At 43.3% G+C, this 25,122-nt stretch overlaps 4 protein-coding genes across 5 annotated transcripts in view; 1 reads left to right on the top strand and 3 right to left on the bottom strand.

The window, feature by feature from the left end:
* Positions 1 to 3,437, bottom strand: part of pdcd11 (programmed cell death 11) — a 22,377-nt gene extending 18,940 nt beyond the window's left edge. The window contains exons 1-5 of the mRNA XM_080755413.1: positions 3,376 to 3,437; positions 2,752 to 2,882; positions 1,040 to 1,177; positions 641 to 805; positions 30 to 191 (exon numbers count right to left, since the gene is read on the bottom strand). Of these exons, the coding sequence (XP_080611539.1) occupies positions 30 to 191; positions 641 to 805; positions 1,040 to 1,177; positions 2,752 to 2,853 (567 nt within the window). The 5' untranslated portion in view covers positions 2,854 to 2,882; positions 3,376 to 3,437. The remainder of the gene's footprint in view (positions 1 to 29; positions 192 to 640; positions 806 to 1,039; positions 1,178 to 2,751; positions 2,883 to 3,375) is intronic.
* A 171-nt stretch (positions 3,438 to 3,608) lies between these two features.
* Positions 3,609 to 4,778, top strand: atp5md (ATP synthase membrane subunit k). The gene is made up of 4 exons (XM_080756596.1): positions 3,609 to 3,685; positions 4,265 to 4,366; positions 4,495 to 4,585; positions 4,668 to 4,778. The coding sequence occupies exons 2-3, from the start codon at positions 4,283 to 4,285 to the stop codon at positions 4,582 to 4,584; spliced, it is 174 nt and encodes a 57-aa protein (XP_080612722.1). The 5' UTR covers positions 3,609 to 3,685; positions 4,265 to 4,282; the 3' UTR covers position 4,585; positions 4,668 to 4,778.
* Positions 4,779 to 4,864: 86 nt separating this feature from the next.
* Positions 4,865 to 12,048, bottom strand: taf5 (TAF5 RNA polymerase II, TATA box binding protein (TBP)-associated factor; the record flags this gene model as incomplete). The annotated part of the gene is made up of 11 exons (XM_080756582.1): positions 4,865 to 6,254; positions 6,411 to 6,588; positions 6,842 to 7,019; positions 7,145 to 7,309; positions 7,490 to 7,619; positions 8,917 to 9,037; positions 9,549 to 9,684; positions 10,072 to 10,235; positions 10,407 to 10,722; positions 11,249 to 11,489; positions 11,631 to 12,048. 11 exons carry the CDS (start codon positions 12,046 to 12,048, stop codon positions 6,040 to 6,042), a joined length of 2,262 nt encoding a protein of 753 aa, XP_080612708.1. The 3' UTR covers positions 4,865 to 6,039.
* A 1,559-nt stretch (positions 12,049 to 13,607) lies between these two features.
* The window catches only part of LOC308336704 (uncharacterized protein), a 17,959-nt gene continuing 6,444 nt past the window's right edge, over positions 13,608 to 25,122 (bottom strand). Inside the window, exons 2-9 of one of the 2 annotated variants that reach the window (XM_080794210.1) lie at positions 22,452 to 22,546; positions 22,035 to 22,116; positions 21,291 to 21,618; positions 20,253 to 20,327; positions 18,840 to 19,993; positions 17,516 to 18,342; positions 16,879 to 17,139; positions 13,608 to 16,081 (exon numbers count right to left, since the gene is read on the bottom strand). In XM_080794210.1, coding sequence (XP_080650336.1) covers positions 15,828 to 16,081; positions 16,879 to 17,139; positions 17,516 to 18,342; positions 18,840 to 19,993; positions 20,253 to 20,327; positions 21,291 to 21,618; positions 22,035 to 22,116; positions 22,452 to 22,546 — 3,076 coding nt within the window. In that variant the 3' untranslated portion in view covers positions 13,608 to 15,827. Of the gene's footprint in view, positions 16,082 to 16,878; positions 17,140 to 17,515; positions 18,346 to 18,839; positions 19,994 to 20,252; positions 20,328 to 21,290; positions 21,619 to 22,034; positions 22,117 to 22,451; positions 22,547 to 25,122 lie in introns of both variants that reach the window. The other variant, XM_080794209.1, reaches the window with a different exon arrangement.

The raw sequence follows: 25,122 nt of genomic DNA on the forward strand, positions 1-25,122 counted from the left end.
GTATTGAGGATGCTTAACCGTTGACTCACCATGCCAGCCTTCAGAGAGCCTGAGCTTAATGCCTTGTTGACCAGCTTGGGATTGATTGACAGCTTGATGCTAAAAAAGCCTCCTTTGCTCAAACCCAATGAAGCAACCACGCATCTCAGCAACATACCACGGCAGAACAGGTGTGGCAGAGAACAGATCTCCTGAAGAAATAAATAGTACAAGGCCCAGCAATTAAATACGGTATGTTCAATATTCCAGATAAGACTGTGTCATTTAGGTTTATTTTTTAGGGGCGTTAGCCCCTCCTATACATAGGTTTAATGTTTGTCTTTAGTTCAATGTTTGTTTTGTAAACGCATTGACAATGAAGGGAAAATGTACGTCATAATGTGTCATTTACGTCATATTGTCTGAGTCTTTATTGTTAATGGCGTTTAATGTTTGTGTTGGCACCGTTTGTTTTATATCACCATTACATCACCTAATCAACATGAGTTCGAATATATTAGCGCCCCTCACTTCACCCGTGTGTGATTCTTTGGAACCAAATGCCTCAATTCTCTCACTTCAAATATTTTGCCTCTGCAAGAACACTATCAAGCCATTTGTCATTAAAATGGATTGTCAAAATGGAATTCACAGTCACTACCTCCATGTTGTCATCATCCAGCTGCTCGCTGAGCAGCTTGGTGTAGGTGTCTGAGATGTTGTTGATGCTGAGGTAGCCTTGCAGGCCACAAGGGAGACTGACTGTAACCTCAAAGTCTGTCACTTCCTTCACACAGCCCAGCAATAACGTGCCCTCCTTCAGATTCTGAGAAAGAAACAAATATCATCATAAATTTAATCGTTAAATCATTACAAACCTTGCAGTTTGAGTTCTGAAAAATATTTTGGTTCCTTATGTTTAGTTTTCATGTTAATGCGATAATGTGGGTTTGTGTTGCTTTAATGATAGAAGGATTACTTGAAAACATTTGTGGTGAACATTTCTTTACCAAATAAAATAGTTAACTTAAAAGTGGAGATTCCGCCAAAATCCCTTTACCTTGTGATGAAGAATTTCAACAGTTTTGACTGAAGCATTGAGAGTCAGCGGGTCTTCTTCATCATCTGTCTTTGGCTTCTTTGATTGTGTGCCGTCACTCTTCTTAACTTTCCTTTTCTTGGTTTCTGTTGGTTTTGACTAAAAAAAGACAAAGCATCACATGTATTGTACAAATGTACACATAATAACAATAATTCATACAATAATTAAGAGAGAGAGAACTAATGGCTCGTACACACAGCACGATATTTGCTCCGATTATGCTGTCGGGATCATTTTTGGCGCTTGCCGACAAAACTCCCGATCTGACATTCTGACCCAAGATCGGGCTTTGATCGCCAAGGTTTTGCTCGGTGTGTGAAAGGAGCTGCGAGAAGATCCAGTGCCGATAAAAGCGCTCGCCGACGCCATCCCGACCGTTTCTGAATATTTAGCAGGTTTGATATTTGGCTCTCTCACCGACTGGACAATGGACATCATACAGTATGAACTGGGTTGCGACCACGTCCCGAGAAATCCTGTATTACAGCCAATGAGAGCACAACTTCACAAGACAGCTGCATGTGCTCACAGCCACTGTCTGTCAGTCTGTATCGATAGATGATCAGATGATAATATATATAACCTTTATTCCTTGGGTAAATCCCTGTGTCGTACATATTGGTAGCTATATTAGCCCAACATTGCTGTTTGGAACTCGGGCGCTGTGTGTGTGCGCACATACAGAGAGAGACAGAGAATTATGAAAATCAAGATTTAACATCCTGCCTCACTATAGCGCATGTAGGCTACGCTATCACAAACATTTCACCCTGTGTGTGTGTGTGTACTGTGCATGCAGAGAGAGAGAGAGGTCTCGCGCTTGTATGGCACCCTGCACGTACGTGAGATGTCAAAATGAATTGTAATAAAAATCTAATCATGTAGCCTATATGTATCGGGTCTGGATCGCATCTTAGTGAACTCTTGCAGTGTGTGATGATGCCTAGTCGGCTACCATTCGTTTAGTGTGAAAGGCACACAGATATAATGACAGTCGATTTTTTTTAAAGACTACTGTGGTGTGAAATACATAATGATCTGATGACTCGCCGACAACTTTAAAACTCCTACAGTCTGTAGGGGCCATTACGTTATATGAAAGGCAATTGGTATTTAAAGGGCACAGCAGAGCATTAAAGTGAAAACGGAAAGAACTTTCACAAAGACGTATTGCATTGCCTCTTGCTGTGAGAAAATGTAATCCTGGCTGCACACATTGACCACACCTCTCCATTGACCACTTAAAACATATAGATGGCTCGGTCGCAAGGACTTTTCTACCCTGGGAAAGGTACTTACGACAAAGCCACAGTGTTAATATGTTTCAACGGATCAATGTAGGTGATCAGTGGTGTGTGTGGGAATTCACTTTCTTTCTTTGAAATGTGTATTTTGGGAGGTTTGATTCCCTGTACAATAGAACAGAAAAAGCAACTGGAGTTGCCTTTAACTCATCCAGGGTTTACAATAATAAGCCATACCAAATTGTCACATATTGCCATACAGATTCAGAAAAGCACCAATGAAAAAACAGTGATGATTAATTTCCTGGTGCATGACCTGTATGGCTACGATCATCTTAGAATGTTTTTACAAGACAGACATGAAAACCCCAGACATTAGTTTCTGGCTATACTATAGTATAGTGAATCATCATCATCATCTCATACCTGGAATAGGTTGTCCACCTCTGTCCTCTGGACATCTGCTTGGCCCTCAGTAGTCTTCTTAGCTGTCCCTCCCCGAGGGAAGTCCGCCTCCATTGATGCCATGATTTCTAATTTATCCTTGTGTAAAACGACTGGAAAGTATAATTACTTCAGAGAGTTTCTCACTTCATTTCAGGTCGCCCGCATGTTACAAACACACTGAAGCCTAACTTTGGATCATAAGACTATCAAAGTAAGATACTTAATATAAGCAAATGTCAGACTGGATAAAATACGACAGGCTTGATTCATTCAGTACGGCAAGCGGCAACATAATGTGATCCAAAATAGACTGACTGCTTCTTATCTAGCCTTAAGTCAAGACTTGTCATAGACTTATTTTATTCAATACGTATTACGTATACGTAATAAGTATTAATCACATGTCACGCATTAATAAAGCAAGAAAGAAGTGAAGTAAGCTGCTTGGCAGATCTGTAAAGCCATAACGTAAACAAGTAGGGGATTATCTACTAAACAACGTTATTATTAGCATTAAGGCTACGAAGCAAGCACGTTGAAAAAACACAGACAGAACTATATCTTGCATATGAATGCTAACAATTGAACAGAAAACATCCTTACAGTGAATGTTGAGGTATATCCAATCTCACGTGTTGACCACTAGCACGCCATCATGGTTCATGATACCGGAAGAGTATTGTCCTGTAGGCGTTTCACAGATTACCCACTCCGAGTTTACTTTGAATGACTGGCGTTGCCACTAACCATTCACCAGTCGTATTTCGTGCAAAGGGGCGGCATCAACGTTGATTGACGTGGGTTTTGTACACTCATATATATCTTGCTATAATAAGGGTATACGTCACCTCCTGTTTGGACTGAAGGGCACTCACTTCGTTCTGTCCACATTACAAGGGTCGTCTGTTTGAAGGTAAGAATGAGCACATTCAGGACAACATTACATGTTGATTTTTAGAAGTTAAACGTGTTACCCGCATTGGTTTTAAAACAGCATTGTCATAATCGTCCAAAGTTAATCGAAATAACAGGGTTAGCTAGCTGGTTGCAACTATCAAGGCAAGCTAACCCATGAAGCTAATGTTAACTGGTGGGTTAGCATGCGATCTGCAAGCTGAATGAATCCAAGTGTTATCTTTTAATAGCTCCTCCTGCATTTTCAGTTTTTAAAATAATTTGTGTTTTATTTCATTCACAACACGAAGAACAAGCGCTGCTTCTCTAGCTTGACAGATTCCCGTTAGAATTGTGCAAAGTGAATGACTCGTGTACCGGACAATAAACGTACAAGTTGTTGCAAATGTTATGTAATATCACTACAAAAATGAGAAACAATTTAGTTGACTGACAATGCATTTTATGTCGTGCAGTCCTCACTTTTCAGTAGTTATTACTGGAGAGTCTGGAGAGTTCGACAAATTTACATACTTCATGCATCAATCTGTTATGTATACGTTTTCTTTAATTGCTAATATTTTTCCTCTTGTCTCAGGACTGCTAATCGTTCATAATGGGAGGACACGACGCCGGACAGCACCAGTTTACTGGCCTTGCCAAGCACTTCAATGCATGGACAATCGTTGGGCGGAGGAATGTGAGTTTACAGTTTAATATAGTTGTGTGGCAGGGACTGTTTGATCTTGGGTTCATCACTAGTTGGAATGCATGGAGCCCTAGGACTAACATTATGACTTATATGTTGCATGTCACTTGTCTCCGCAGTGTGTACTGGCCACATATGCCAGTCTTCTAGCCATTGGTCTCTTCTTTAAATTGAAACCCAAGAAACAAGCCGCTGTCACAGCAAAGTAATGTAAGTATTGTTGAGATTTCCCTCCTACAGCCTTTGATTATTTCCTTGGATCAAATACTAATGTTGTTTTCATCTCCAACAGGTGTCCATTCCATTCAGACTTTCATTTAATGTAGCTTGGATCGGCTGCCGCTGGATCTGCTTGTTTGATTTCCCCATGTAAAATAAAGATCACTCTCTCAAACATAGTAAACATTTTATTTACAGTTTGAACTTGGAACCAGTATAAAATGCTATAATACAGACAACCACACAAGTCAAATAAACCTGTGTGCATGGCAGTGACTTACAAAAAATGGAAATTACTCTTTAGGTGTCTAATACATTTGGGGACAGTATTTATGAAAGCAGAATGTAGCGTAGCTGTTCCATTGAATTGATGGAGGAAATCCACAGCTCTTGCATTAGCTGGGGAGCCACAGGCCCAAAAGCTCAAGGAATGGAGATGAACCTGTGATGTCATGACATACTTTGTTTTCTATTCACTTGGTCATTAAGCTCCACAGAATGAGGTACAGTACAGTATGCTCTGCTGGAAACATTACGAAAATAAGTTATGGCCATTTTACCACACCATATAAGACAACCAATATAAGGCAAAATCCATATCCACTTGCCCAAATGTGCTGACCTCATCACATTTGTGATGACGGCTATGGCTGTTTTAGGGGTTTGACATGTCACATGCTACTTAAAGCATGATGAAATTGTTTGGTGTGGTATACAAAAATGGCCATAACTTTTTTTTTCACGATGTTTCCTGGCAGAGCAGACATTCTGTGGAACTTAAAGGACAACTTTAGTTTTTTTCAACCAAGGTTCATGTTTTAGCTTGTTAGAAAGTAAAAGGTCAGTGTAATTTTATTTTTCATTTGCTGCTTTCTTTCGTTTTAGGGATTAGCTGTTTTTGACAGGGGGGCGGGGGCATTGGAGCATGGGGCTAAATATGTATTTCTTTACAAAATGTTATAGCGATTTATTTTTCTATTTACTATAGTCCTCCTACACCCCAATAAATTACATCTGGCCACAAAAGATCACGGGATCTACTGAATGTGTCAAACTGACATATTGAGCCTTTGACACAGTGTGGCTTCACATTCAGTAGATCCTGTGATCTTGTGTGGCCAGATGTAATTTCCTGGGGTCTATTAGGACTATAGTAAATAATAAAAAAAGAAATCGCTATAAGATTTTCTAAAAAAGACATATTTAGCCCCATGTTCAAATGCCCCCACCCCCCTGTCAAATAATGTCTAAAATCCCTAAAACGAAAGAAAGCGGCAAAGGAAAAAAACACTCATCTTTTACTTTCTCTAATAACAACTTTGTTGAAAAAAACTAAAGTTGTCCTTTAATGACCAAATGAATAGAAAAAACACAAAGTAGGAACCATCTAAAATCCCAAGGCTTGATGTTGGTTCACACCTCAGTTTGAAAAGGTTATTTAGGGTCTATGGGTTGTATGCCCCTGCAGCAAGCAGTAGGTTCCTCCGGGTAAAGTGAAGATGTACTACAGGTGTGGACTTGGACGTGTAGGTCCCTAACAGAAGCTCATGGGAGTTCTCTGGTAGGTGAATATGCCCTGTAGTTGCTGTGAAGTCATCTGTTTCTACATCATCGAATGCCTTCGCTGCATCCCACAAACGAACTGTATTATCCATGGAACCTAGAAAACACAATTGGACTTTTTTTTAATTGGATATAATGTACATTGTCAATTTGTCATACAAAAATTTTAACAGTTTGTATTCAACATGACAGCTGGGAAATAGCTGTCAGAAATGAAACGGCCATGCTTTGACGTAATTGTGATCCAACCTACCAGAAGCAAGGAGCTCTCCGTCTCTGCTAAACTTGAGGGAGTAGATTGTGTCTGTGTGCCCTTTCAGCTCGCTAATCATGAGACCATGACCAATGTCCCACATAAGAACTCTACCATCAGTGGCTCCTGAGGCCAGGATTTTCCCATTTGGAGAGAAAGCCAGGGCATGGATAGGGCCCTAGGAAACAAAAGCAGATTGCATATCTCAATCTTTATATACCAACATGGTTATGAATCAAGTATGTTTATCAACCATCAAAACATAATGGTAGAGAGGACATAAACACTGCGTCTAATTTGTTAAATGGCATGATAATCCTTGACACATGAAATGGTGATGAGGTAAAGGTTATGTCTGTATTCATGATTCTGCTGGACACTAAATACTACAAGGAGACATTGAACAGGGAATCGTTGAGGGAAACACTGACCTTGTGGCCGGTGAAGATGCGCACACAGTTTCCAGTTAAGACGTCCCAGACACGAATGGTGCGGTCTGCTGAACCTGTGGCCACATAGTTGGAGTTCGGGTGGAAGCGGGTGCAGGTGATATCAGCCAGGTGACCAGCAAACATCCTTAGAGGCTGATGGTGATCAGTTGCCCACAAACTGTTGAAGACAACCTACTCATTAGCTTTTGCAGCATTATATTATTGTTGCACTGTACTGGTAACAGCATATGCATTTCACCATTATCACGGGAATAATTATTTTACATCACAGCGTATTCTTACCGGGCAACTCTGTCATGTCCACCAGATATAAAGTAGTATCCATAGGGGGAAAATTGGGTGTCCCACACCGGGTAATTGTGACCTTTGTAGCCCACCAGACAGGTAAAAGTCTGCAGACTCCACAGCCTGACTGTACCATCCTCCGAGCTTGACAACAGGTAGTTTCTGAACGGTGTGAGGAGAGAACATGGCAAAAAGTTGAGTTAAACAATTCATGCAAATGAATTGGTGTAACACTGAACATCCAGTTTTGTAGCTCAAGTAGATGATACTGCATAAAAGAATAAAGTTGCATACGTGATTTATGCCACATTGGGTACAATTAAAGCAGTGGAGCTGTCCTACCTGTCTGGGCTGAAGCTAAGTCCATAAACTGGGCCACTGTGTCCATGGAGGATCTTAGATTCACTGGCTGTCTTCTCATCCATGATTCTCTCCAGCACATCGTCAGACTCTTTGTCGATCAAACTTAGGTCTTGGGGAGAGAAGAAAAGAAGACATTTTCCAATAATATATTTTACATTTTAAGACAAAGACAAAACAAACAGACACATTGCAAAACAAAGGACACAGATACAATTTAGGCATTTAGCAGATATATATGGACACATTGTTTGGTGCTTGACAATCTGTAGATGGGTGAACAACTACACCAAAATAAGTAAGACAGTAACAGTTTAATACCCACAGCAGAATGTAAAAAGTAAATTAGCAGTATCGCTTCTGTCAAGGAGACAGCTAACTGAGGGCCAATAAATCTCAAATGTTAAAGAAGGCATCTGTTGTGGAGTAGTCCCACGTTGCCAGACTGTTGCCACTCGCAATTTTCAAATACTTCCTTATAATTTGAAAACAAGCAATACTGCCTCATCAAAGTTGGTGTTGTGACTTTATATATTATCAATTACTTCCATGAGAGGGGGAGAGGTGCGGAGGGGGATGTTAATAGTTAACCGATCGGTTAGAAATTCTTATTAAACTTTACAGTTAATCGATCAGCGGTTCTATCATTGGGTGGTTTTCTATTAATGTAATGCTTTGCGCACGCGCGTGGCCGAGCAACGCACATAAAAAGAAAAGTCCCGCCTGGGCCATGGCTCAGCGGTCCAGGCACCTTGGCCGGTAGTCCAAGTCTGGCAGTGTGCCGCGGGTTCGACTCCCGATCCCGACGGCCTTTACGGCATGTCATGTCACCCCCCCCCCATCTCTCTCCCCATTTCCTGTCAGCCTACTACTACTACTACTACAGTCTGTCCCTCTATAAAACATATAAATTAAAATTTTAAACATTAAAGAAAAGTCCCCCCCATGGAAGCCACAGACTGCTTTTGCATGTGATGTGACAGACAAGACAGTACACTTTTCATTTAATTTTATTCCTCATAAAAGATGCCATTGCATGGCCCTGTATCTCAAATGGTCAAATAAATATTTGATTTAGGAATATAATATGCCTTTTGTATTCTGTATATCATGTAGATTTTTATGTTAGACATTGAGGGAAATCAACTAACCGATCGATAAGGTTATCAATGAAATGAATTAATCGATAATTGACATCCCCAACTGCATGATTATTTTGTACCGATATTTATTTGTTTTTGGTTTGTCATTAATCCAAGACAACAGAATATTTTCCCTTGCAGCATAAATTAGAAGATTAAACAGACGTTTAACATGAAGACAGCTAATATCTGTGCCTGTTCTTTCTCTCCCCTAAACTTAAATAAAAAATAAAGACTCATGAATCAGTGGTGGTTATGTTACTTTACCTGCTGCAGATTTAACCCTTCTGAGTTTTTTGGGTGTGACGCTCCAAACCCGTACAGTGGAGTCTGCGAAGCCTCCGGCAATCAGGCTGGAGTCATCTGTTAGGTCTACTGCCGTCAAACCCTACAGGCAAAGATTCATTCCATTTAAAATGGCTGAGAAGTTTGTGCTGCCAGTGCCTACACATTCCCTATCCCTAACATATTCATTTAAAAAATAAAATAAAACTTTAACGCCAAGTACAGTATATGGACAAATTGATAGTGCTTTTTGTCCAGGAAAGATATCCATGTAAAAAGCGGATTCTCCACAACAAGATTAAATAAAAGTGTAACAATTCACAGCACATTCGAGGTTAGTGGTCACTTTTTACACCATTGGACCACATAATGTAAATACACTTTTTCTAAACCCCATTTCCCTAACAGTACCATGCCATTTTCTTACATTTTCTGATATATGTATCCAAAGAGGAATCTGTGGGCTGTTGTCATATAATCTATTAATATTTCCAGCTTTAAATGAAACATTAAGTGGAAGAATAGACAAATGTTTCAGCCTGTGTCATTCATAACATAATGTGTAAACATGTTCAATGTCAAGTGAATTGTGGAGGACACCCTCAGGGTTTTACCTGGTATGCGTTGAGGAAAGAGTAGAAACATATAGAAGGAAGATTGTCTCGTGCAAGTCGGATCCTCTTAGTGGCCTCCTTCATGTACATGATCTTGTCTAGCTTGTCTGAGTCCTTCAGCTCTGGAAGAGGGATCCTAAGGGGTAGGATTATATTTAGTCACTGGTTTTAAAATCCTGCTATAAGCAAATCTGTTATAAGCAATAATATGTCAACATATTAATGACATTTTTATTTTCTATTGTTATTCAGACAGCCAGCAATAGGTAAAACTCTACCCCAAAAAAATTTAGTCTCTGTGGCACATCTAGGGGCCACAATCAACATTCAAAGATTTCCTAGAAGCTTTGTCAGTGGTCGATTTGCCTGTCTACTTCCTGATTGGTTAGTCATTGAATGAATTAATGTAAATGTATAGTTTTTATCATATGGGAAAGGCGCTTACATTACAAAGACATTGTTGTACATACTAGTGTTGGCTGCTTTATCAATGAAGCTGTAGACTAGAGTAAACATGCGATACCTATTTTGCTGGGGTGCATTAGGGTCTTGTTTCTTGCTCTTGGAACCCATGCTGTCTTTCTTGGGTTTCTTCTTCTTGGGCTTGCCTTCCTCATTCTCCGCCTCCTCGTCCTCATCATCAAGGGGCAACTCAATCTCTGGTTCCTTCAGCAGTCCATAGTATACCTGGAGAACATAGTAGAGGACGTGGTGAATAAGCACCATCATTTTACTAGGATCTTCAATTATTTATATGCCCAGGTTCTTGACATGCAGACAACAGCGCTGCTGAAACAATGATGTACCGGTACTGTACAGAAAACTGATATCAGTGGCACAACCAAGGCCTTTGCCCACCTTAGCCTTATTGGCCTCTCTCTTTGCTTCGCCAGCCAGGCTCCCTGACATGGCATCGATCTGGGCTTTGCTGCGTGGCATGCCATCAAATATATCAATGTAAAGGTGCTCCTGTATGATAGTCCAGATCTGGTTGTTCTGACGTTCCTGCAGATGCCTCTTTAGCAGTTGGTACGAGTCACGGGAGATGCGTAGCACAAACTTGCTGGTGCGGAAGTCCAGCAGAGTCTCATTGCCCCTCATGTGCTCTTTCTTCGACAAGCTGGACAAAACACGGAGGTCATCCTCGTAGTAGCACTCCTGGTCCCCACTGAATCTGTTTAGGAGGGTGAAGGGGTAAACAGACAGAGATGGCTACGGATGAGTGTGTGATCATCATCAAAATGGTAACATTTCTAAAAGTGCCAGTCACTAAATACTGATTGATTGAGTAAATACTTTATTAACCTAGTACAATCGAATTAAGCTAAAACTAACTTTTCCCATAGAAATTAGATGGCATTCATACTGACAATTTTCTTTTTCTTTATCTACTTTTCTCGTTTGTAGTACATGTTTTATATTTATATGTATTTTTGTGTTATTGTTATGCTATGTTGATGAATTGAGTCTGTTTGTACCTCGTGCTGTTTACATTTCTGTCCAAGTATTCAATCAAAAAAGGATAACACAGAAAGCCCCAGGTTTCCATTGTGGTCCTTTGTACTCAATTCATCAGTAATACCGGTGCATATAATACAATACAAATTTACCACAAAACATATTTGAATAAAGCTCAGTAGCTCAGTAGAATCATAAGGTATAGACAAGTAGCCTTTTTTTTGTCAAGACAAGACACTTACTTTTCAAAGAAGGCCTTGGCCTCATTCTCATGGTTGTTGTAGACCAGTTCCAGATACATGTGGACAAAGAGTGGATAGAAGACCTGGGAGAGCTCTGCTCTGTGGCAGTCCAGGACACTTTCTATGAACCTCTTTAAACCACTGTAATAAACCTTGTAGAGGACCGGATCCCCCTGCTGGTTGTACGCCGACAGCACAACATTCACGTCTGGCTGATCCTCTCCGGTCGAGGCAGCGGGTGCTGTACATAAACAAACCCATGCACGTAGTTAGCGTTAGTGGAGTAAAGTAGCAAGGTATGTCTCAGTCTAGGCTCAGAATCACAGGTTTGGTAGTTTTAAGGATACAATATAGTTTTAAGGACACAAGATCTGTATATTACCTTTAGGTATCGGTGGAGGAGCGCTGGCCACGGCGGTAGAGGATGAGCCCGATACCCGGCTAAGTAGGGAGTTTGCATCTGCACCACCTTCTGATTCAGCGGTTCCTGTACCACCAGAACCCAAAGAATCGAGACCCTTCGCATCTTCCGTGTCTTGTTCCGATAAACCCGCTTCTCGCCGCAAAATGTCGACAGACTCGTTCAGTTTGTACTTCTTGAGGAACTGCACCACTGCAAGTAGCGTCTGCTGGTCTTCTGGGGCAGGCTTTATACTTCCAGCCGACGAGGTGGTCCCCGGAGATGCAGAAAGTGGTCTTCCGTCGTTTGCATTATTATTTCCCGAGTTATCGTTTGATGTTTCGGTTTTTATATCCTTTTCTCCTTCTGGCTCGATCTGACCACCCTGCATGGCCGCCATTTTCGAAATGAACTGCGCCTGCGCGGGGTAAAATCAAAGAATGTTGACGACGAGTAAGCAAGGTTGAATTAATACTTCCCTCTAGTGGCCGAACAAGGGAATGACGTGCTCGAGATCAATTTGCCGTTTATAAAATAGGGAATGCCGTTTATAATAGTATAAAGTATATAGAGCGATCACATCTAAAGCAATAGTGTCTCTTGTTTCTTAAAAAATATATATAAATGAAAATAAAATACTCAAACAGCAGATAATAATACAGACCTAACCTCGCCTCGACAGACTGATACAGACTTAAAACGAAAGCTCATAAAAATAATTTATAAGACTCATGCTATCTGTGTGTGTGTGTGTGTGTGTGTGTGTGTGTGTGTGTGTGTGTGTGTGTGTGTGTGTGTGTGTGTGTGGTTTGTGTAAAGGTACACTATGGTTAAGGTATATAATGCCATGCCAGTGAGTGAATGCTAGGTTGGCACAGCCTCTCATGGACCACTGTGGACTGTGGTGTGGTTTGCCACGTATGGTAAAACAAAAAGGGCCTTTCGGCTATAACATAATTTATGTCCTAGTGATGGCATGCCACACCTTTTGATGTGTTCACTGTCCAAGGATTTGACTCCATACAGTTAATTCTGCCCTGGATGAACCAGAAACTGGCCCCAATAAAATCAAAAATCTGAATCCCCCCTCTTCCCCTCACTGTGCCCTTGTTTACTTCCTTTTATGATGATTTCATGTTTTTGGTTATATAGAAGCACTAACATACGAAATATACATACAAATATGTATGTTTATGTCAAAGATTCCCACGTAGGTTGATATTAGGTGCCAGATCCCCATCTGTAAATATTTGTGCCTGGGACCCTCATACAAGATTTGTGGTAAAAATTAGCAGATCTACGAAAGCTCAACTTGTGATCTACAAGTTGTAGGCTATTTTCAGCTACCGGTATTTTCAAATAGCTGATATATATATATATATATATATATATATATATTTATATATATACTTAAATTGGTTAAACAGATTTTGATGCTATAAACAAATTCAGACCCGACTTTGAGAACCACCGCTTCATTACATCCCTTCCCCTCATTGCCCCATGCCTTTTCATGCAAGAACACAACCACACAGACTGGTCACATGACAGACAAAGGCAGAAAGATCATGGAGGTAGGTAGGAGGTAGGGCATGCCTATTGCCTACTGTTAAGAGATTTGTCCCCACTCTGCGTACCTTTTTACTTGTGGATGTCTTTTGGAACGCCGCAAGCTGACTGGATAGTGGCAGCGAGCACATATTCGCAACTGCACTGGTTTGATTCCTGCTAGAGACCAGTGTTCACTGATTTCCCCCCCTCTCTGCCATCAGCTTCAATGAGCAACTTTACACCAAAATGCATACCAGCATTTTTCTTAATCTTGATCATGAGCACCAGAAAGTGACGAATACCAATTGAACCACATCTCTGTCTCTTATAAATATGCATATTATTGATACAGAAAGTGAATTACTTTGGACTTAAACAGGCGGTAACAAAATACTCAAGACAACGTGAGATAATAAAGCTTTAACTTTTTATAAGACTTGTAAAAAAAGAAAAACATAACACAATAACCAAGGCATTTGATACATTGTTTTTTCTTTGTTTCTGTGAGTATTATTTACAAACAGGCTTATGTACAAATAGCAATAATCCATAAATGGAAAAACTACATATAGCCTAGCACAGACAACCAGTTAGCATAATGATAATATATTTGTTATGTACAATGTAACTGGCACGACTAGAGCGCAAAAGAAAGATTATGCGAATGGTTTAAATAACTTCAAGTATGTTTCTTGAGGTTTCGTGGATGTTTTAGTCCAATGGACAATATTTCCAGCAACCCGGACAGAAACCAGAAATGTAGTCGAGCTGCAAACCATGTAGTGTGGCTGGGAAAAGAAAACAGGGATATATTCTTTGAAAAGACAACACGGACAATGTGACTATATTGTATGTTCATGAAACAAAAACCGAACGCGGCAACACTTAACGTTCACTTCTCTGATGAATGCCCAGCAAAACCACATTTCATGAAACTATTAACAAGGGAAATCTCATTGCCACATATAAAGTGATATCCAGCTCGGCGGCCTATAGCACCCTTTTACTGCTTACAAAAACAAATGTGCAACAGGCACAAAAAAACCCCAAAAGCTCCTACTGCTGCAAAGCGGGCAGCTCTTGACATTTTGAGTGTACAGTATCTTGTCTTAAGGGAAGGAACAAGGGTCCCAAGCAAAATGTTTACAGAATACTTCTAATTTTCATGGACTTTGTGGCCTACTGCTTAGGTACGCAAAAAGAAACATTACAATGCATGTGTCTTCCCATAACATTTAAAGTAAGTTCACAAAACACATTATGTCCACTTTTGAGATTGAAAAAAAAACTGCCTTTCTTTTCTTGCATGGTGTTACATTTTTTCCCAAAGTAACTGCAAAAGTAATGTCAGTCATCCACTAGTACCTAACATGTAAATTAAGGTCCAAATATAATCAAATCAAAATCAGAATTGTACAGTCAGCAGTATGAAAGAAAAACAAGCTGTTTTACAGAAAGATCAGACTATTCTAGGTAATCTGTAGAAAGGCCAACTCTAATAATACGGCCAGTGTAAAGTAAAGTGTGGCCCAGAGACCATTTGTCCTATGAAAGTCTTCAAAAGTCCATAAAACGCTAGTGCTACTCCACAAAGTCCCTACAGCATACCTGTCAACGTTGGGATATGAAAATAAGGGAAATGTGTGCGCATCTGTTTTATTTTCTCCACTGTGCGGTGTGCGTTATTATTGTTTTTACCACCAAGCTTTTTGTTTCTACCAAGAAATGTAATGAAAAAGAAAACTCCTGCACACCGTCTTCAAATGCAGTTAAAGGCTTTAATGGGAAATCACAACATGTCGACCTGTAAGGCCTTCATCAGGCTATCTTATTCCTCTTATCCCAAGCCTGATGAAGGTCTTATAGACCGAAACGTGATTTCCCATAAAAGCCTTTAACTGCATGTGCAGGAGGTTTTTCTTTCTTAATGTGTCAGACCCTCGTTTGGTCTTCTCCTACGCACCTGTCACCTTTGTAGGTGTGCAAGAGACTTTCACTAAGAAATAGAGATAGAGAGAGACATAGTTAAATGGGAGGGTGGGGGTGGGCTGTGGGGGTAAAATATGGGGAAATCCCAGGAAGAACGGGAGAGTTGACAGGTGTGTACTACAGCAACACTGTGGGGCTTGCATTCCTCCCTTGTTTACATCTCAATTTAGTGTGTCAATTTTGGAAAGCAATAAGAAAACGTCCATGTACAATACAACAAAACAAAGTACACAGGCTGTAGCCAGTGCTATAGTCTCTGAAGTCCCCCAGGGCATGTCTCAAATGGCACCCTTAACAAGTGCACTGATTCTGACAAGACACCGTGACATTCAATAAATGGGGCACCATACAGAATATAGCTTACCTTTAAGACTATGAAACAGCACACCCAAAAGCAAAGTTAATTTGTTTTAAAGTTTTCAACATGGCTCAATACCATCAGGTGTCTAATTGATAGCCAAAACAACTCCCCCACGATGGGAATAGCAGCAAAGAACAAAATTAGAACTGTCCTCTCAAAACTAGTACATTTCTTGAGCAACAGGGTACCATTTAAGATTATGCTCTGACTGAAACAGAACATCCATCAGGTTCTCCCTCTCTGCACGCTGCCATCCCGCCCCCACTCTCCCCCCCCTCTCAGCAAACGATAAGGGGCAGAGGGTCGCTGTCGCGCCGCTGGTTCTTCTTCAGCAGCTGAATGCGGTTGTGGCAGTAGAACTTGATGGCGCGCCAGTCACGGTGATTGCTCACCAGCAGCGGACACTGCTGCAGACAGCGCTCGCAGTCGGCCTTGGCCGGCACACGCAGCTCCGCGATGTTGTGGGTGAGGTGCTCCTCGACCGCCGCACGCTCCGCCTCCGACCAGGGCCGCTTCAGCACACCGCGCTTACCTGAGCGGAGGGAGAGAAACGGGGTGGGGGAGCGGGGTGATGAATAATACTGTACAGTCTTGAAGGACAAAGCATTGGTAACACATGATTAATGGACACATATAGTACCGTATGTGTGTATTAGTAATAACTTAATATTAACATTTGTTTTACAGGACCACTTCACCACTTTTCAACCTATCTTCATATAATTGGTCCTCACTAATAAAATTCCACCCTTTTCTGTGTATCAGAGGAGGGCTGTGGGAAGTTCAGAAACCCGTCCACCAGTGACATCATCAATTGATTGATGAGGTTACTGGTGGATGGGTCCAAGCTAATAGGAAGTAACTGCAGGCTTTCTATTCCTGAAAAGTTGCAATGCGATAATGGAATCCATTTAAAAAACAATCTGCCTAACAATGATGCCACTGGTGGACGGATATAGATTTACAGTTGCACAATGTGGTGTTGACACGCCATGTACAATTGTACATTCAGACATTAAAAGATAGATATGGTGATGGTTCAATCACAACGTAATTATGGAGTAATGTGACTAAAGTTACAATTCCCATTTCATTCTCCCCATTTTATTCATTCTCCCTCCCTATTCTATTCCCTAGTTTGTCCGACAAAACGGACTGATAAAACCGTTGCAGTCAGTTGTAGGACTTCTGTTTTATACTTTCAATATGACCTACATTTCATCTGTACTTTGTATTTTAAATGCATGAAATGTGTTACACAAAAACGGCGATTGATTTATTGATCGACATTAACGGGGTTCAATTGGTGAGTGAAGTGCAAAGACAAACCTGATCGGGGCTGAGACGAGCTTCTCCGTTTAGCGTGTGGGGCGGCGCCGGGTGCAAGTCCAGACGGGACATTCTTGAGCTTCTTGGGTCGTCCCACGCGTCCGTTGCTCTTGCCGTTCCTGATAAACAGCATGGTGGGTATGGTGGGTATGGGGGCGGGGGCGGGGGGTGGGCTGGGAGCCCCGTCGCTCTTCTCTCTTGGCGACTTGTCCTCGTCAGACTCTCCCTCAGAGAACGAGTCTGCAGAGTTCCCCGACATCACTGGAGGTGAACGGAGATATAACAGAGGTGTTACTTCATTGATCCATCCATCACAGTGGACATTGATACTCTAATCTGATCAAATTAAAAATAAAATAAATTTCAGATTTCATAATAAAAAAGGGGGCACGACAGCAAGATAACAAACCAACTTTTAATTAAGCATGCAACAGTTAATCGAACTAATTAGGTTAATCAGATCGATTTAATGGATTGAAAAAGAATCACTTGTGTCATTGATTTATAACATGTTCTTTAAAATATTGTTGGATTAATCAAGTCAAACAATTATTCAATTCATAATCAGTAGAATAATAATTACGAAAATAATCGATAGTCGATACTAAATTGTATCTATTCATTTGATTAATCTCACCATCCAACTCCAGGCAGATGTGGTGCAGGCTCATCCCTCTGAACAGCACGCCATCTCTCTCTCCACACAGCACGACTCGGCCCACTCTACCCATCAGGCCTGGGTCTTGGCCAATCCCGGCGCAGCTCTGTGTCACATGGTACTCCCTCTCCAGGAAGTGCTCCAGCCTCTCCACGGCGTTGCCTCCCGGCTGGCCGGGCTCCTCCCCTTCCCCCAACAGCAGCAGCTGCGTCAGGATAGCCACCTGGCGGCGAACCCGAGTCTGGGTCAGAGCGCGGGGGTTGCGCGTGCCGCTGGAGCGCGCCAGGCTGCGGAGGAGGTCGGTGCCTCGGAGCGGCGTCGCAGGGGAGTGGTAGGGTCTGGCAAAAACGTAGGGGTTTGTGGGGTCCACCCCGACGTCCTGCCGCGTCTGCAGGAGCAGCTCCAGGCAGGGCTCACAGTGAGGGGGCAGGATGAGGGGCTGGACTCGCCCCCGTTTGCCCTGGACGCCCACTCTGGGGAGGTGGGGGAGCACCAGCCGCTCAAAGGGGGACAGCGAAGCTTCCAGGGGGGTGAGCGCCGGAGGTGCACCGACGGGCACGGGAATGGGGCACTGAGGGGTGATGCGGGAGCGGTACTCGGAAATGGACAGTTTGGAGACCTCGCACTCACGCCGTCTGTTGTAGAGAATGAGGAGAGCCAGGCTGGAGTGGCAGAGCAGCCGCCACGCCTCAGCTGACTGCAGTTGGCGGGACAGGGAGAGGAATGCCGAGTGCTGTAGCCGACGCAGGTAGAGGACCAGGGAGGACAGTGAAGAGAGCAGGGGAAGCATATGGAGACGTCCCGAACTGCTGCAAGGAGCCACAGAGAAAGCAGGGGAAAAAGAGAGGCATTTGTAACAAATTTTAGTTTTTGTCAGACCACCAAATAAAGTTTGGTGCTTTTTTTAACACCGCAGTAGTTTTTGGGGGAGGACGGAATAATATGGCTTAATGATGTTGATGTTGTGATGACGTAATCTAATACAGTACATATTTTGGATGACACTGTATGTAATCTGATCATAGGTGAGGAATCTGTGCCTTTTTGAAAGTTTTAACCACATAAAATGCACAGTGGTGGTTTTCAGTTAGTGTGGTTTATATTATTGGTAAAACGACATAAAACATAATCCTGCCGTTCACAATAGTCACCATGTTGATATAAAAGTACAAATGCATACTGAATCAGAATGATCATTTGAGTAATTTAATAACACCACCATAGATAAATTAGTCTGATTGACCTAAAATCCTGCTTTTCAAGCATCGCTTCACTACAAAGCAGACAATAAAGTGCATTTTACCTCAGCAGATCCTTATCTTTATCGTCTGCTCCGCTGTCATCGTCCACCTCCAACCCGCCGTTCTCCTCTTCGTCGTATTCCTCCTCCCCTTCACCCTCCTCCTCATCGTAGTAATCCTCGTCCTTTGGCTGCTGCTCCTGGTCTTTGGCCGCCTGGTTGTTGCTGCTGAAGGAGAGGGGGCACACCACCTCTACATCCTCGTCCTCTTTGGGCCTCTTCACCTCCACCACCTCCACTTCGTCTTCGTCCTCCTCCTCCTTCATCCGTCTCATCCCTCCCTTCCCGGGCAGGGTCGCGGCCACCGGAGGCGGGCTTCTCTTGAGGACGGACACCGGCACCGCGCTCCGCCCTTTGGGGGGAGTCAGCACCGGAGGGATGGAGCTCCTCCCGGCAGAGGTCGGGGAGTGGCTGGCTGCGGTGAGCGTCGGCGGGGACATGGAGAGGTCCTGGGCGCCGCCGTGTGGAGGTTCCGCCCCGCGGCTCTGTGACGCAGAGCCTGTCGTGGCATGTGGCGACTGCGAGCTTTGCTGAGGATGCACTTGTGCAACGTTGGGAGGCGGCGAATGTTGCACATGCAGCCGGGGCATCTGCGTGTAGCGCTCAACCAGGGCTGAGCAGATGTCGGGCTGGTGGGCGTGGTGCTTGTCCAAGTGGCGGCCCAGGGAGCGGAAGTGGCGCCCGCAGTATTCGCACGTCTGGCGCTGGGCGTCTATGGCCACACCTACTCCTCCTCCTCCTCTGGAGGCGCTCGTGTTTACATTAACTGCGGCGATGCTGGGTGCCATAGAGGTGGGGGCTTTGAACACGGGCCTAGCTACGGCGGAGGAGTACGTAGAGGAGGACGGAGGAGACGACTGAGGCGGAGGGGGCGATGAAGGCCGGGGGCGGCTGTGTTGAGGGAAGGTGGAGGGAAAGGCTGGGGGAGGCCGTCCGTACGGCGTCCGGTGGGGCACCTTCTTCTTGGAGGGTGTGCCACGCCGCTTCTTGCGCCGTCGGAGGGCACGGCTCCGGTTTGCGGAGCCATCTTCGTCTCCGCCCTCAGAGTCACTGCCGTCGGAGTGGGAGACGGGGGAGGAGGAGGGGGAGAGGGACCAGGAGGGGGTGAGATATTCCTTCTGCTGCTGCTGTGCTGTCAGAGGCAGAGGTTCCTCCTCCTGCGAGGGAAAGAGAGAGAAGAAACGGAAAAGTTCATTGTTGGTTCAAAACATGTTTGTGGTGTTAAAAGACGGTGTTGATTAAAACAAAGTATCTGAAGACAGGTGTGAGACCGGTCCAGGTAAATTATTAATTAATTAATGCATGCACCTCACTGTTACACTACACAGTATGACTTTAAGTTACACTTAGAATAAATGCTGCTAAATGATTATATTGTACTATTTGATAGTAACAGGTTTTTCTGTTCATTTTTACCTTTTTGATATTGTTATTATTCTCTGGGTCAGAGTTGCACTCGTATCTCGCCGGAGAGACAGTGGTACGGAAACCCTGTAAGAGACACACCGCATTCGTTAGCACATCCTCGTGTCATGACAGCATTATGCTCGTTAATATTCACCGTCACAATCACCTCCGGCTGTCACCAAGGGAGCAAGACACGCCCTCCCATTTGCATTTATCAATCACATTCCTCTGTCAGTCAGTCAATCACAAAGAAGGCTTTTCATTGTATAAATACAGTGTTTACATTACACTGCATCTCATTAGGCTGGAAGGGGAAAGGTAACAGGTCTCATAATACTATGAGCAGACCATGATTTAAGGGTGGGACTGAATATCAATAACAATTACATTTGTCTCTTTCTTTAATCTAATTACATTTGAATGTGTTATGTATGGGCTATACTGCCATCCAATGGCTGACCACAGTAACTACAGTTAATAACTCGCCTAGTAGGGTAGGGATTAATTAATCAATCGATGAGTCATTCTCAATAACAGTAAGATAATCGTAACTCAATGTTGATCAGTCATGCACATGCCTAACGTGGTCCGATTGAGAATATGTTTGCAAGGGGTGGGTGCTGACTTTAATTGTCCTGGATGGCTTGTTGTCAGTATGGTCGTTATGTTGAACACATTGATCCATTAACAGAACAGATGTCATGTGATAACCATGGTTACTGTTGCTAAAGGGCTACAGGTAGAGAACGGACTGGAGCTCAGCCATCACCATGGTAACGCCACGTTCAGCTTAGCTGTGTTAGTGCGTGCGTGTATGTGTGTGCGTGCATGCAGGTGTTTGTGCGTGTGTAGTGTGTGTGTGTAGTGTGTGTGTGTGTGTGTGGTCAACAGTGCGTGAATGTGCATATGGTAGTCTATATATTGTCAGGGTGGTCTGTGTATTTCAAATACACGTGTGTGCATGTGCCTTATTGTGTGTAGGTTTTTGTGTCTTCATGTATATGTATATTTGGGTGTGTGCATGCGTCTCCGTTTCGGACCACTGACCAGGTTCTCGCCCCACTCAGTCAGACTGTAGTCCACAGTGATCTCTTCTCCCTTGCTGATGTCTCGGATGGCGATGACCACCAGCCGCACCTGGCTGCCACAGTGGACCTCTCTGATCCTGCAGTTAGGGGACTGGGGGAAGGACCCGGGTGCTGGGGCTGGAGCCGGGGTTCCTGGGGCTGCTGGGGCCGAGGTGGGAGCAGGGGCCTGAGCTGGAGTCACAGGGACTGGGGCCAGAGCCGAAGCCAGGGCCGAAGCCTGGGCTGTAGCTGAGCTGGTTTTAGTTCCACTGGAAGCTCCATTGTCAGCCTGCTGCTCGGAAGGACCACTGGGAGGGCAGAGACGAGACATTGTCTACTGTTGTCGATGTTCAGCGTTTCTTTAATGTCGCACATACTGTTCGATTTAACCGTGATTATGTTGAACAATGTAACGGCGAGGCTTTACATTTACAACATCATTGGCTTCAGGGTGCACAGGCCTGTTGACTTGAAAACAGCATTCACTCATTCTCTCCTAGTCTCAAACGGGATCCCTGGCTCAGTAATGAGGGACCCAGCGTTCACTTTGCATACGCACACACATCACATCAACATTCTAGCAAGAGAAAGTTTAATATAATATGCAAACAAAAAGATGCACACTCCAACAAAATCAGTATTCTTCACTGCAATGAACCCAAATAAATCAATACAACTACACATGCACGCATGCACGCACGCACACACGCACACACACACTTACCAGCTGTGTGGAGCAGACTCAGTGTTGTAGAAAGGCCCATCCAGTGGAGGCCGTTTGTTCTCTGTTGCTTCCTTCCGATCACCTGACAACAGAGCAACAGTCAGTATAAAAGGATTACCCACCACAAGTATGCACACACACACACACACACACACACACACACAGTCACACACACACACACACACACACACACACACACACACACACACACACACACACACACACACACACACACATGAAGGTCATCACCCCTCCTCCCTGAGCACATGCACAGGTGCATGTCACAGTACATACTCATGCAGTCCAGCGTGCGCGCGCAAATAGGTCACACTCACTTGCACATACCCCACCCCCGCACACATCACACACACTCAATAAAAAATACAACTACAGGCACCAAACACATGGAATACACACCTGGACTGAAGCTGCGTTCAGGTACACTCTCCTCCTCATTCTGGGTGACAAACACTTTCACTGGTGTCCCTTTCCTTTTCCTTCCACATCCACGCCTGTGGAGAACACACGCACAGACGCACACACACACAAAAACAAAATTATCATTTAATCAATCAGCCTCCTGGCCAAACTACACATCAATCAGGTCAGAAGGATCAATAAGTTGATGACGGTCTAATGGATCGATACTAACCAAGTCTACAACACCCCTTCCACGCACGCACGCACGCACACACACACAGAATTAAAAATCACAGTAGTTTTGACCAAATACCTCAAAATCGATTTCATGGTAATCATTTCTTTCATCGTCTATTTTTGACAATGTTTAACAATTTGTGAAAGTATAAAAACACTCATGCCATATCACGATATCCACAATCTAGTCTCATATCATGATATGGACATAATATTGATATATTGCCCAGCCCCAATACACACAATCTCATCCAGAGTGACAATAATATTAAAATAAAGTTCCAAGAAAACAACTGAGAAGTACAAAGCAACTATAGGACAGACATAACCTTAACCTAGCAGTAGAGTAAAATGACGACTTCACCACATTTCAACCTATCTTCATATAATTGGCCCTTACTAACTAGAAACCTGTCTTCCAGTGACATCTTCGTTATGCAGATTTCTTTCTCTTTTCTTTTAATAAGATTTCATTTTGTATATTTATATTTTTATTATTGGCATAACGATGGCTTCCATCATAGAATTGTAACATTTCAGTAATAGAAAGCCCGCAGTTTCTATTAGCTTGGATTACCCATCGATGATGCCACTTTAGGATGGGTTTCTAAACTGCCCACAGCCCTCCTATATGAGACACAGACCGAGTAGATAGAAATGAGAGGACCAATTATATGAACAATTGAACACAGATTGAACAGTGGTGAAGTCATCCTTTAATGATGAATAATTCAAATAATCCCCATGTAAATGGTAGATGTAGGAGCAGGAATTGTGAAAATGATTGCCAAGTGTTTTAAACCATGCCCTTTTGGGATGGTTTGAATAGACTTTCCCTTCAGCATACTTTTAGGTGTACAGATATTAAGCAGGTGCGAGGAGCTTGAATGATTTGGTTTACAGACAGCACAACTATGAGCTCATGCATGTCTAAGCTGGGAAAGCATGAACCGAGTCTAACAGGCCAAGACAGAGGTTCAGCTCATGGGGATCACAATCGTCTACTGGAGATAAAATCACCTACAGCTCTGGACCTCATTTCTTTCTTTTAAGATATTTTTTTGGCTTTTCTTTTGCCTTTTTATCGATAGATTACAGTATTTGACAGGAAAGGGGGAGGGAGATGGGGGGAAGACATGCAGCAAAGGTCGTCAGGATCGTCGGGACTCGAACCCGCAGCACGCTGTCAGGCTGGATTACCAGCCTGCTCGGCCAGCCCAGGTCCTCTGGATGGACTTATTTTAAACTAAATGGAATTGTTTGTCTAAAAGTGTAGTCATGTAATTAACCACTAACAACTAATAAATCACTCTAGCTGATATCTCTCTTTTCTTTCTTTTTTAACAGTGAACGCTGTAGACTTTGCCACTGATATGCAGTCAGATTCAAAGCTCTCTGCGTATTGTCTCTTTTTGGACTGAACAGTGGAGTGTGCTGATCCCAGACAAGCGCTCAGGAGGAGTGTGTCATTACCCCAGAGAGTGCAAAGGCAGAGAGCCACCTGTAAGAGCAAAGAATAGCCAGCCAGCTGATTTGAGATTATCTTCTTTAGACTAAATCCTCTCCGCAACCAATGTGCTGCTCGGAGAAGCCAAACCGATCCTGGGTCTGCTGATTTGGGCCAGTTTCGTTGCCACAGATCTCAATATTGTTTTGCGTCAGTCTATTTTTTACTCGCATGACATTGGAAGCTCTTAAACTAGGCCATAGGAAGATCGTGCTTTGGTTTCCGAAGTGTTCATTACTGTGTGTGTGTGTGTGTGTGTGTGTGTGTGTGTGTGTGTGTGTGTGTGTGTGTGTGTGTGTGTGTGTGTGTGTGTGTGTGTGTGTGTGTGTGTGTGTGTGTGTGTGTGCGTGCGTGCGTGCGTGCCTGCGTGTGCGTGCATGGGAGAGAGAAAAAAAGAGAACACAGGAAGAAGGGAGAGCTGTGGGGAAAAAAGAGAGGAAAAAAGGAGAAAGGGAGCAAAAGAAGAAAAAAACAAAGCAGGGAGATAGAGAGAACACAGAGACAGAGACAGAGACAGAGAGAGAGAGAGAGACACAGAGAGAGAGAGAGAGAGAGAGAGAGAGAGAGAGAGAGAGAGAGAGAGAGTCATTCAGCAGAGATATCAACCAGAGCCACTGTCTTTGTATTGATCCTCTCCACTCCCATCTGGACTCGTGATACTGTGTGTCTGTGTGTGTGTGTGTGTGTGTGTGTGTGTGTGTGTGTGTGTGTGTGTGTGTGTGTGTATGCGTGTTAGAGAGAGAGCACACAAACGAGAGAGGGAGTGTGTGCATACGCATGCATATGCGCTCATGACATGTATGCAACTATGCACCCCACCACACACACACTTGAGAAGCCTTGTTTTTTTTCTCGCTCAGCAAACACAACACATGATTTACAGCTGAAGTCAAATAACTAAATAATTGCCGAAATCATTATCAA

Source organism: Protomyctophum bolini, assembly GCF_963924005.1.
Source record: "Protomyctophum bolini genome assembly, chromosome: 3".
Classification (NCBI taxonomy): domain Eukaryota; kingdom Metazoa; phylum Chordata; class Actinopteri; order Myctophiformes; family Myctophidae; genus Protomyctophum; species Protomyctophum bolini.

Excerpts from the sequence above, each read along its gene's own strand:
- atp5md (XM_080756596.1), top strand. The coding sequence starts at position 4,283 with ATGGGAGGACACGACGCCGGACAGCACCAGTTTACTGGCCTTGCCAAG. Across the intron at positions 4,367-4,494 it reads CAATCGTTGGGCGGAGGAAT|TGTGTACTGGCCACATATGC; the intron begins GTGAGTTTACAG and ends TTGTCTCCGCAG.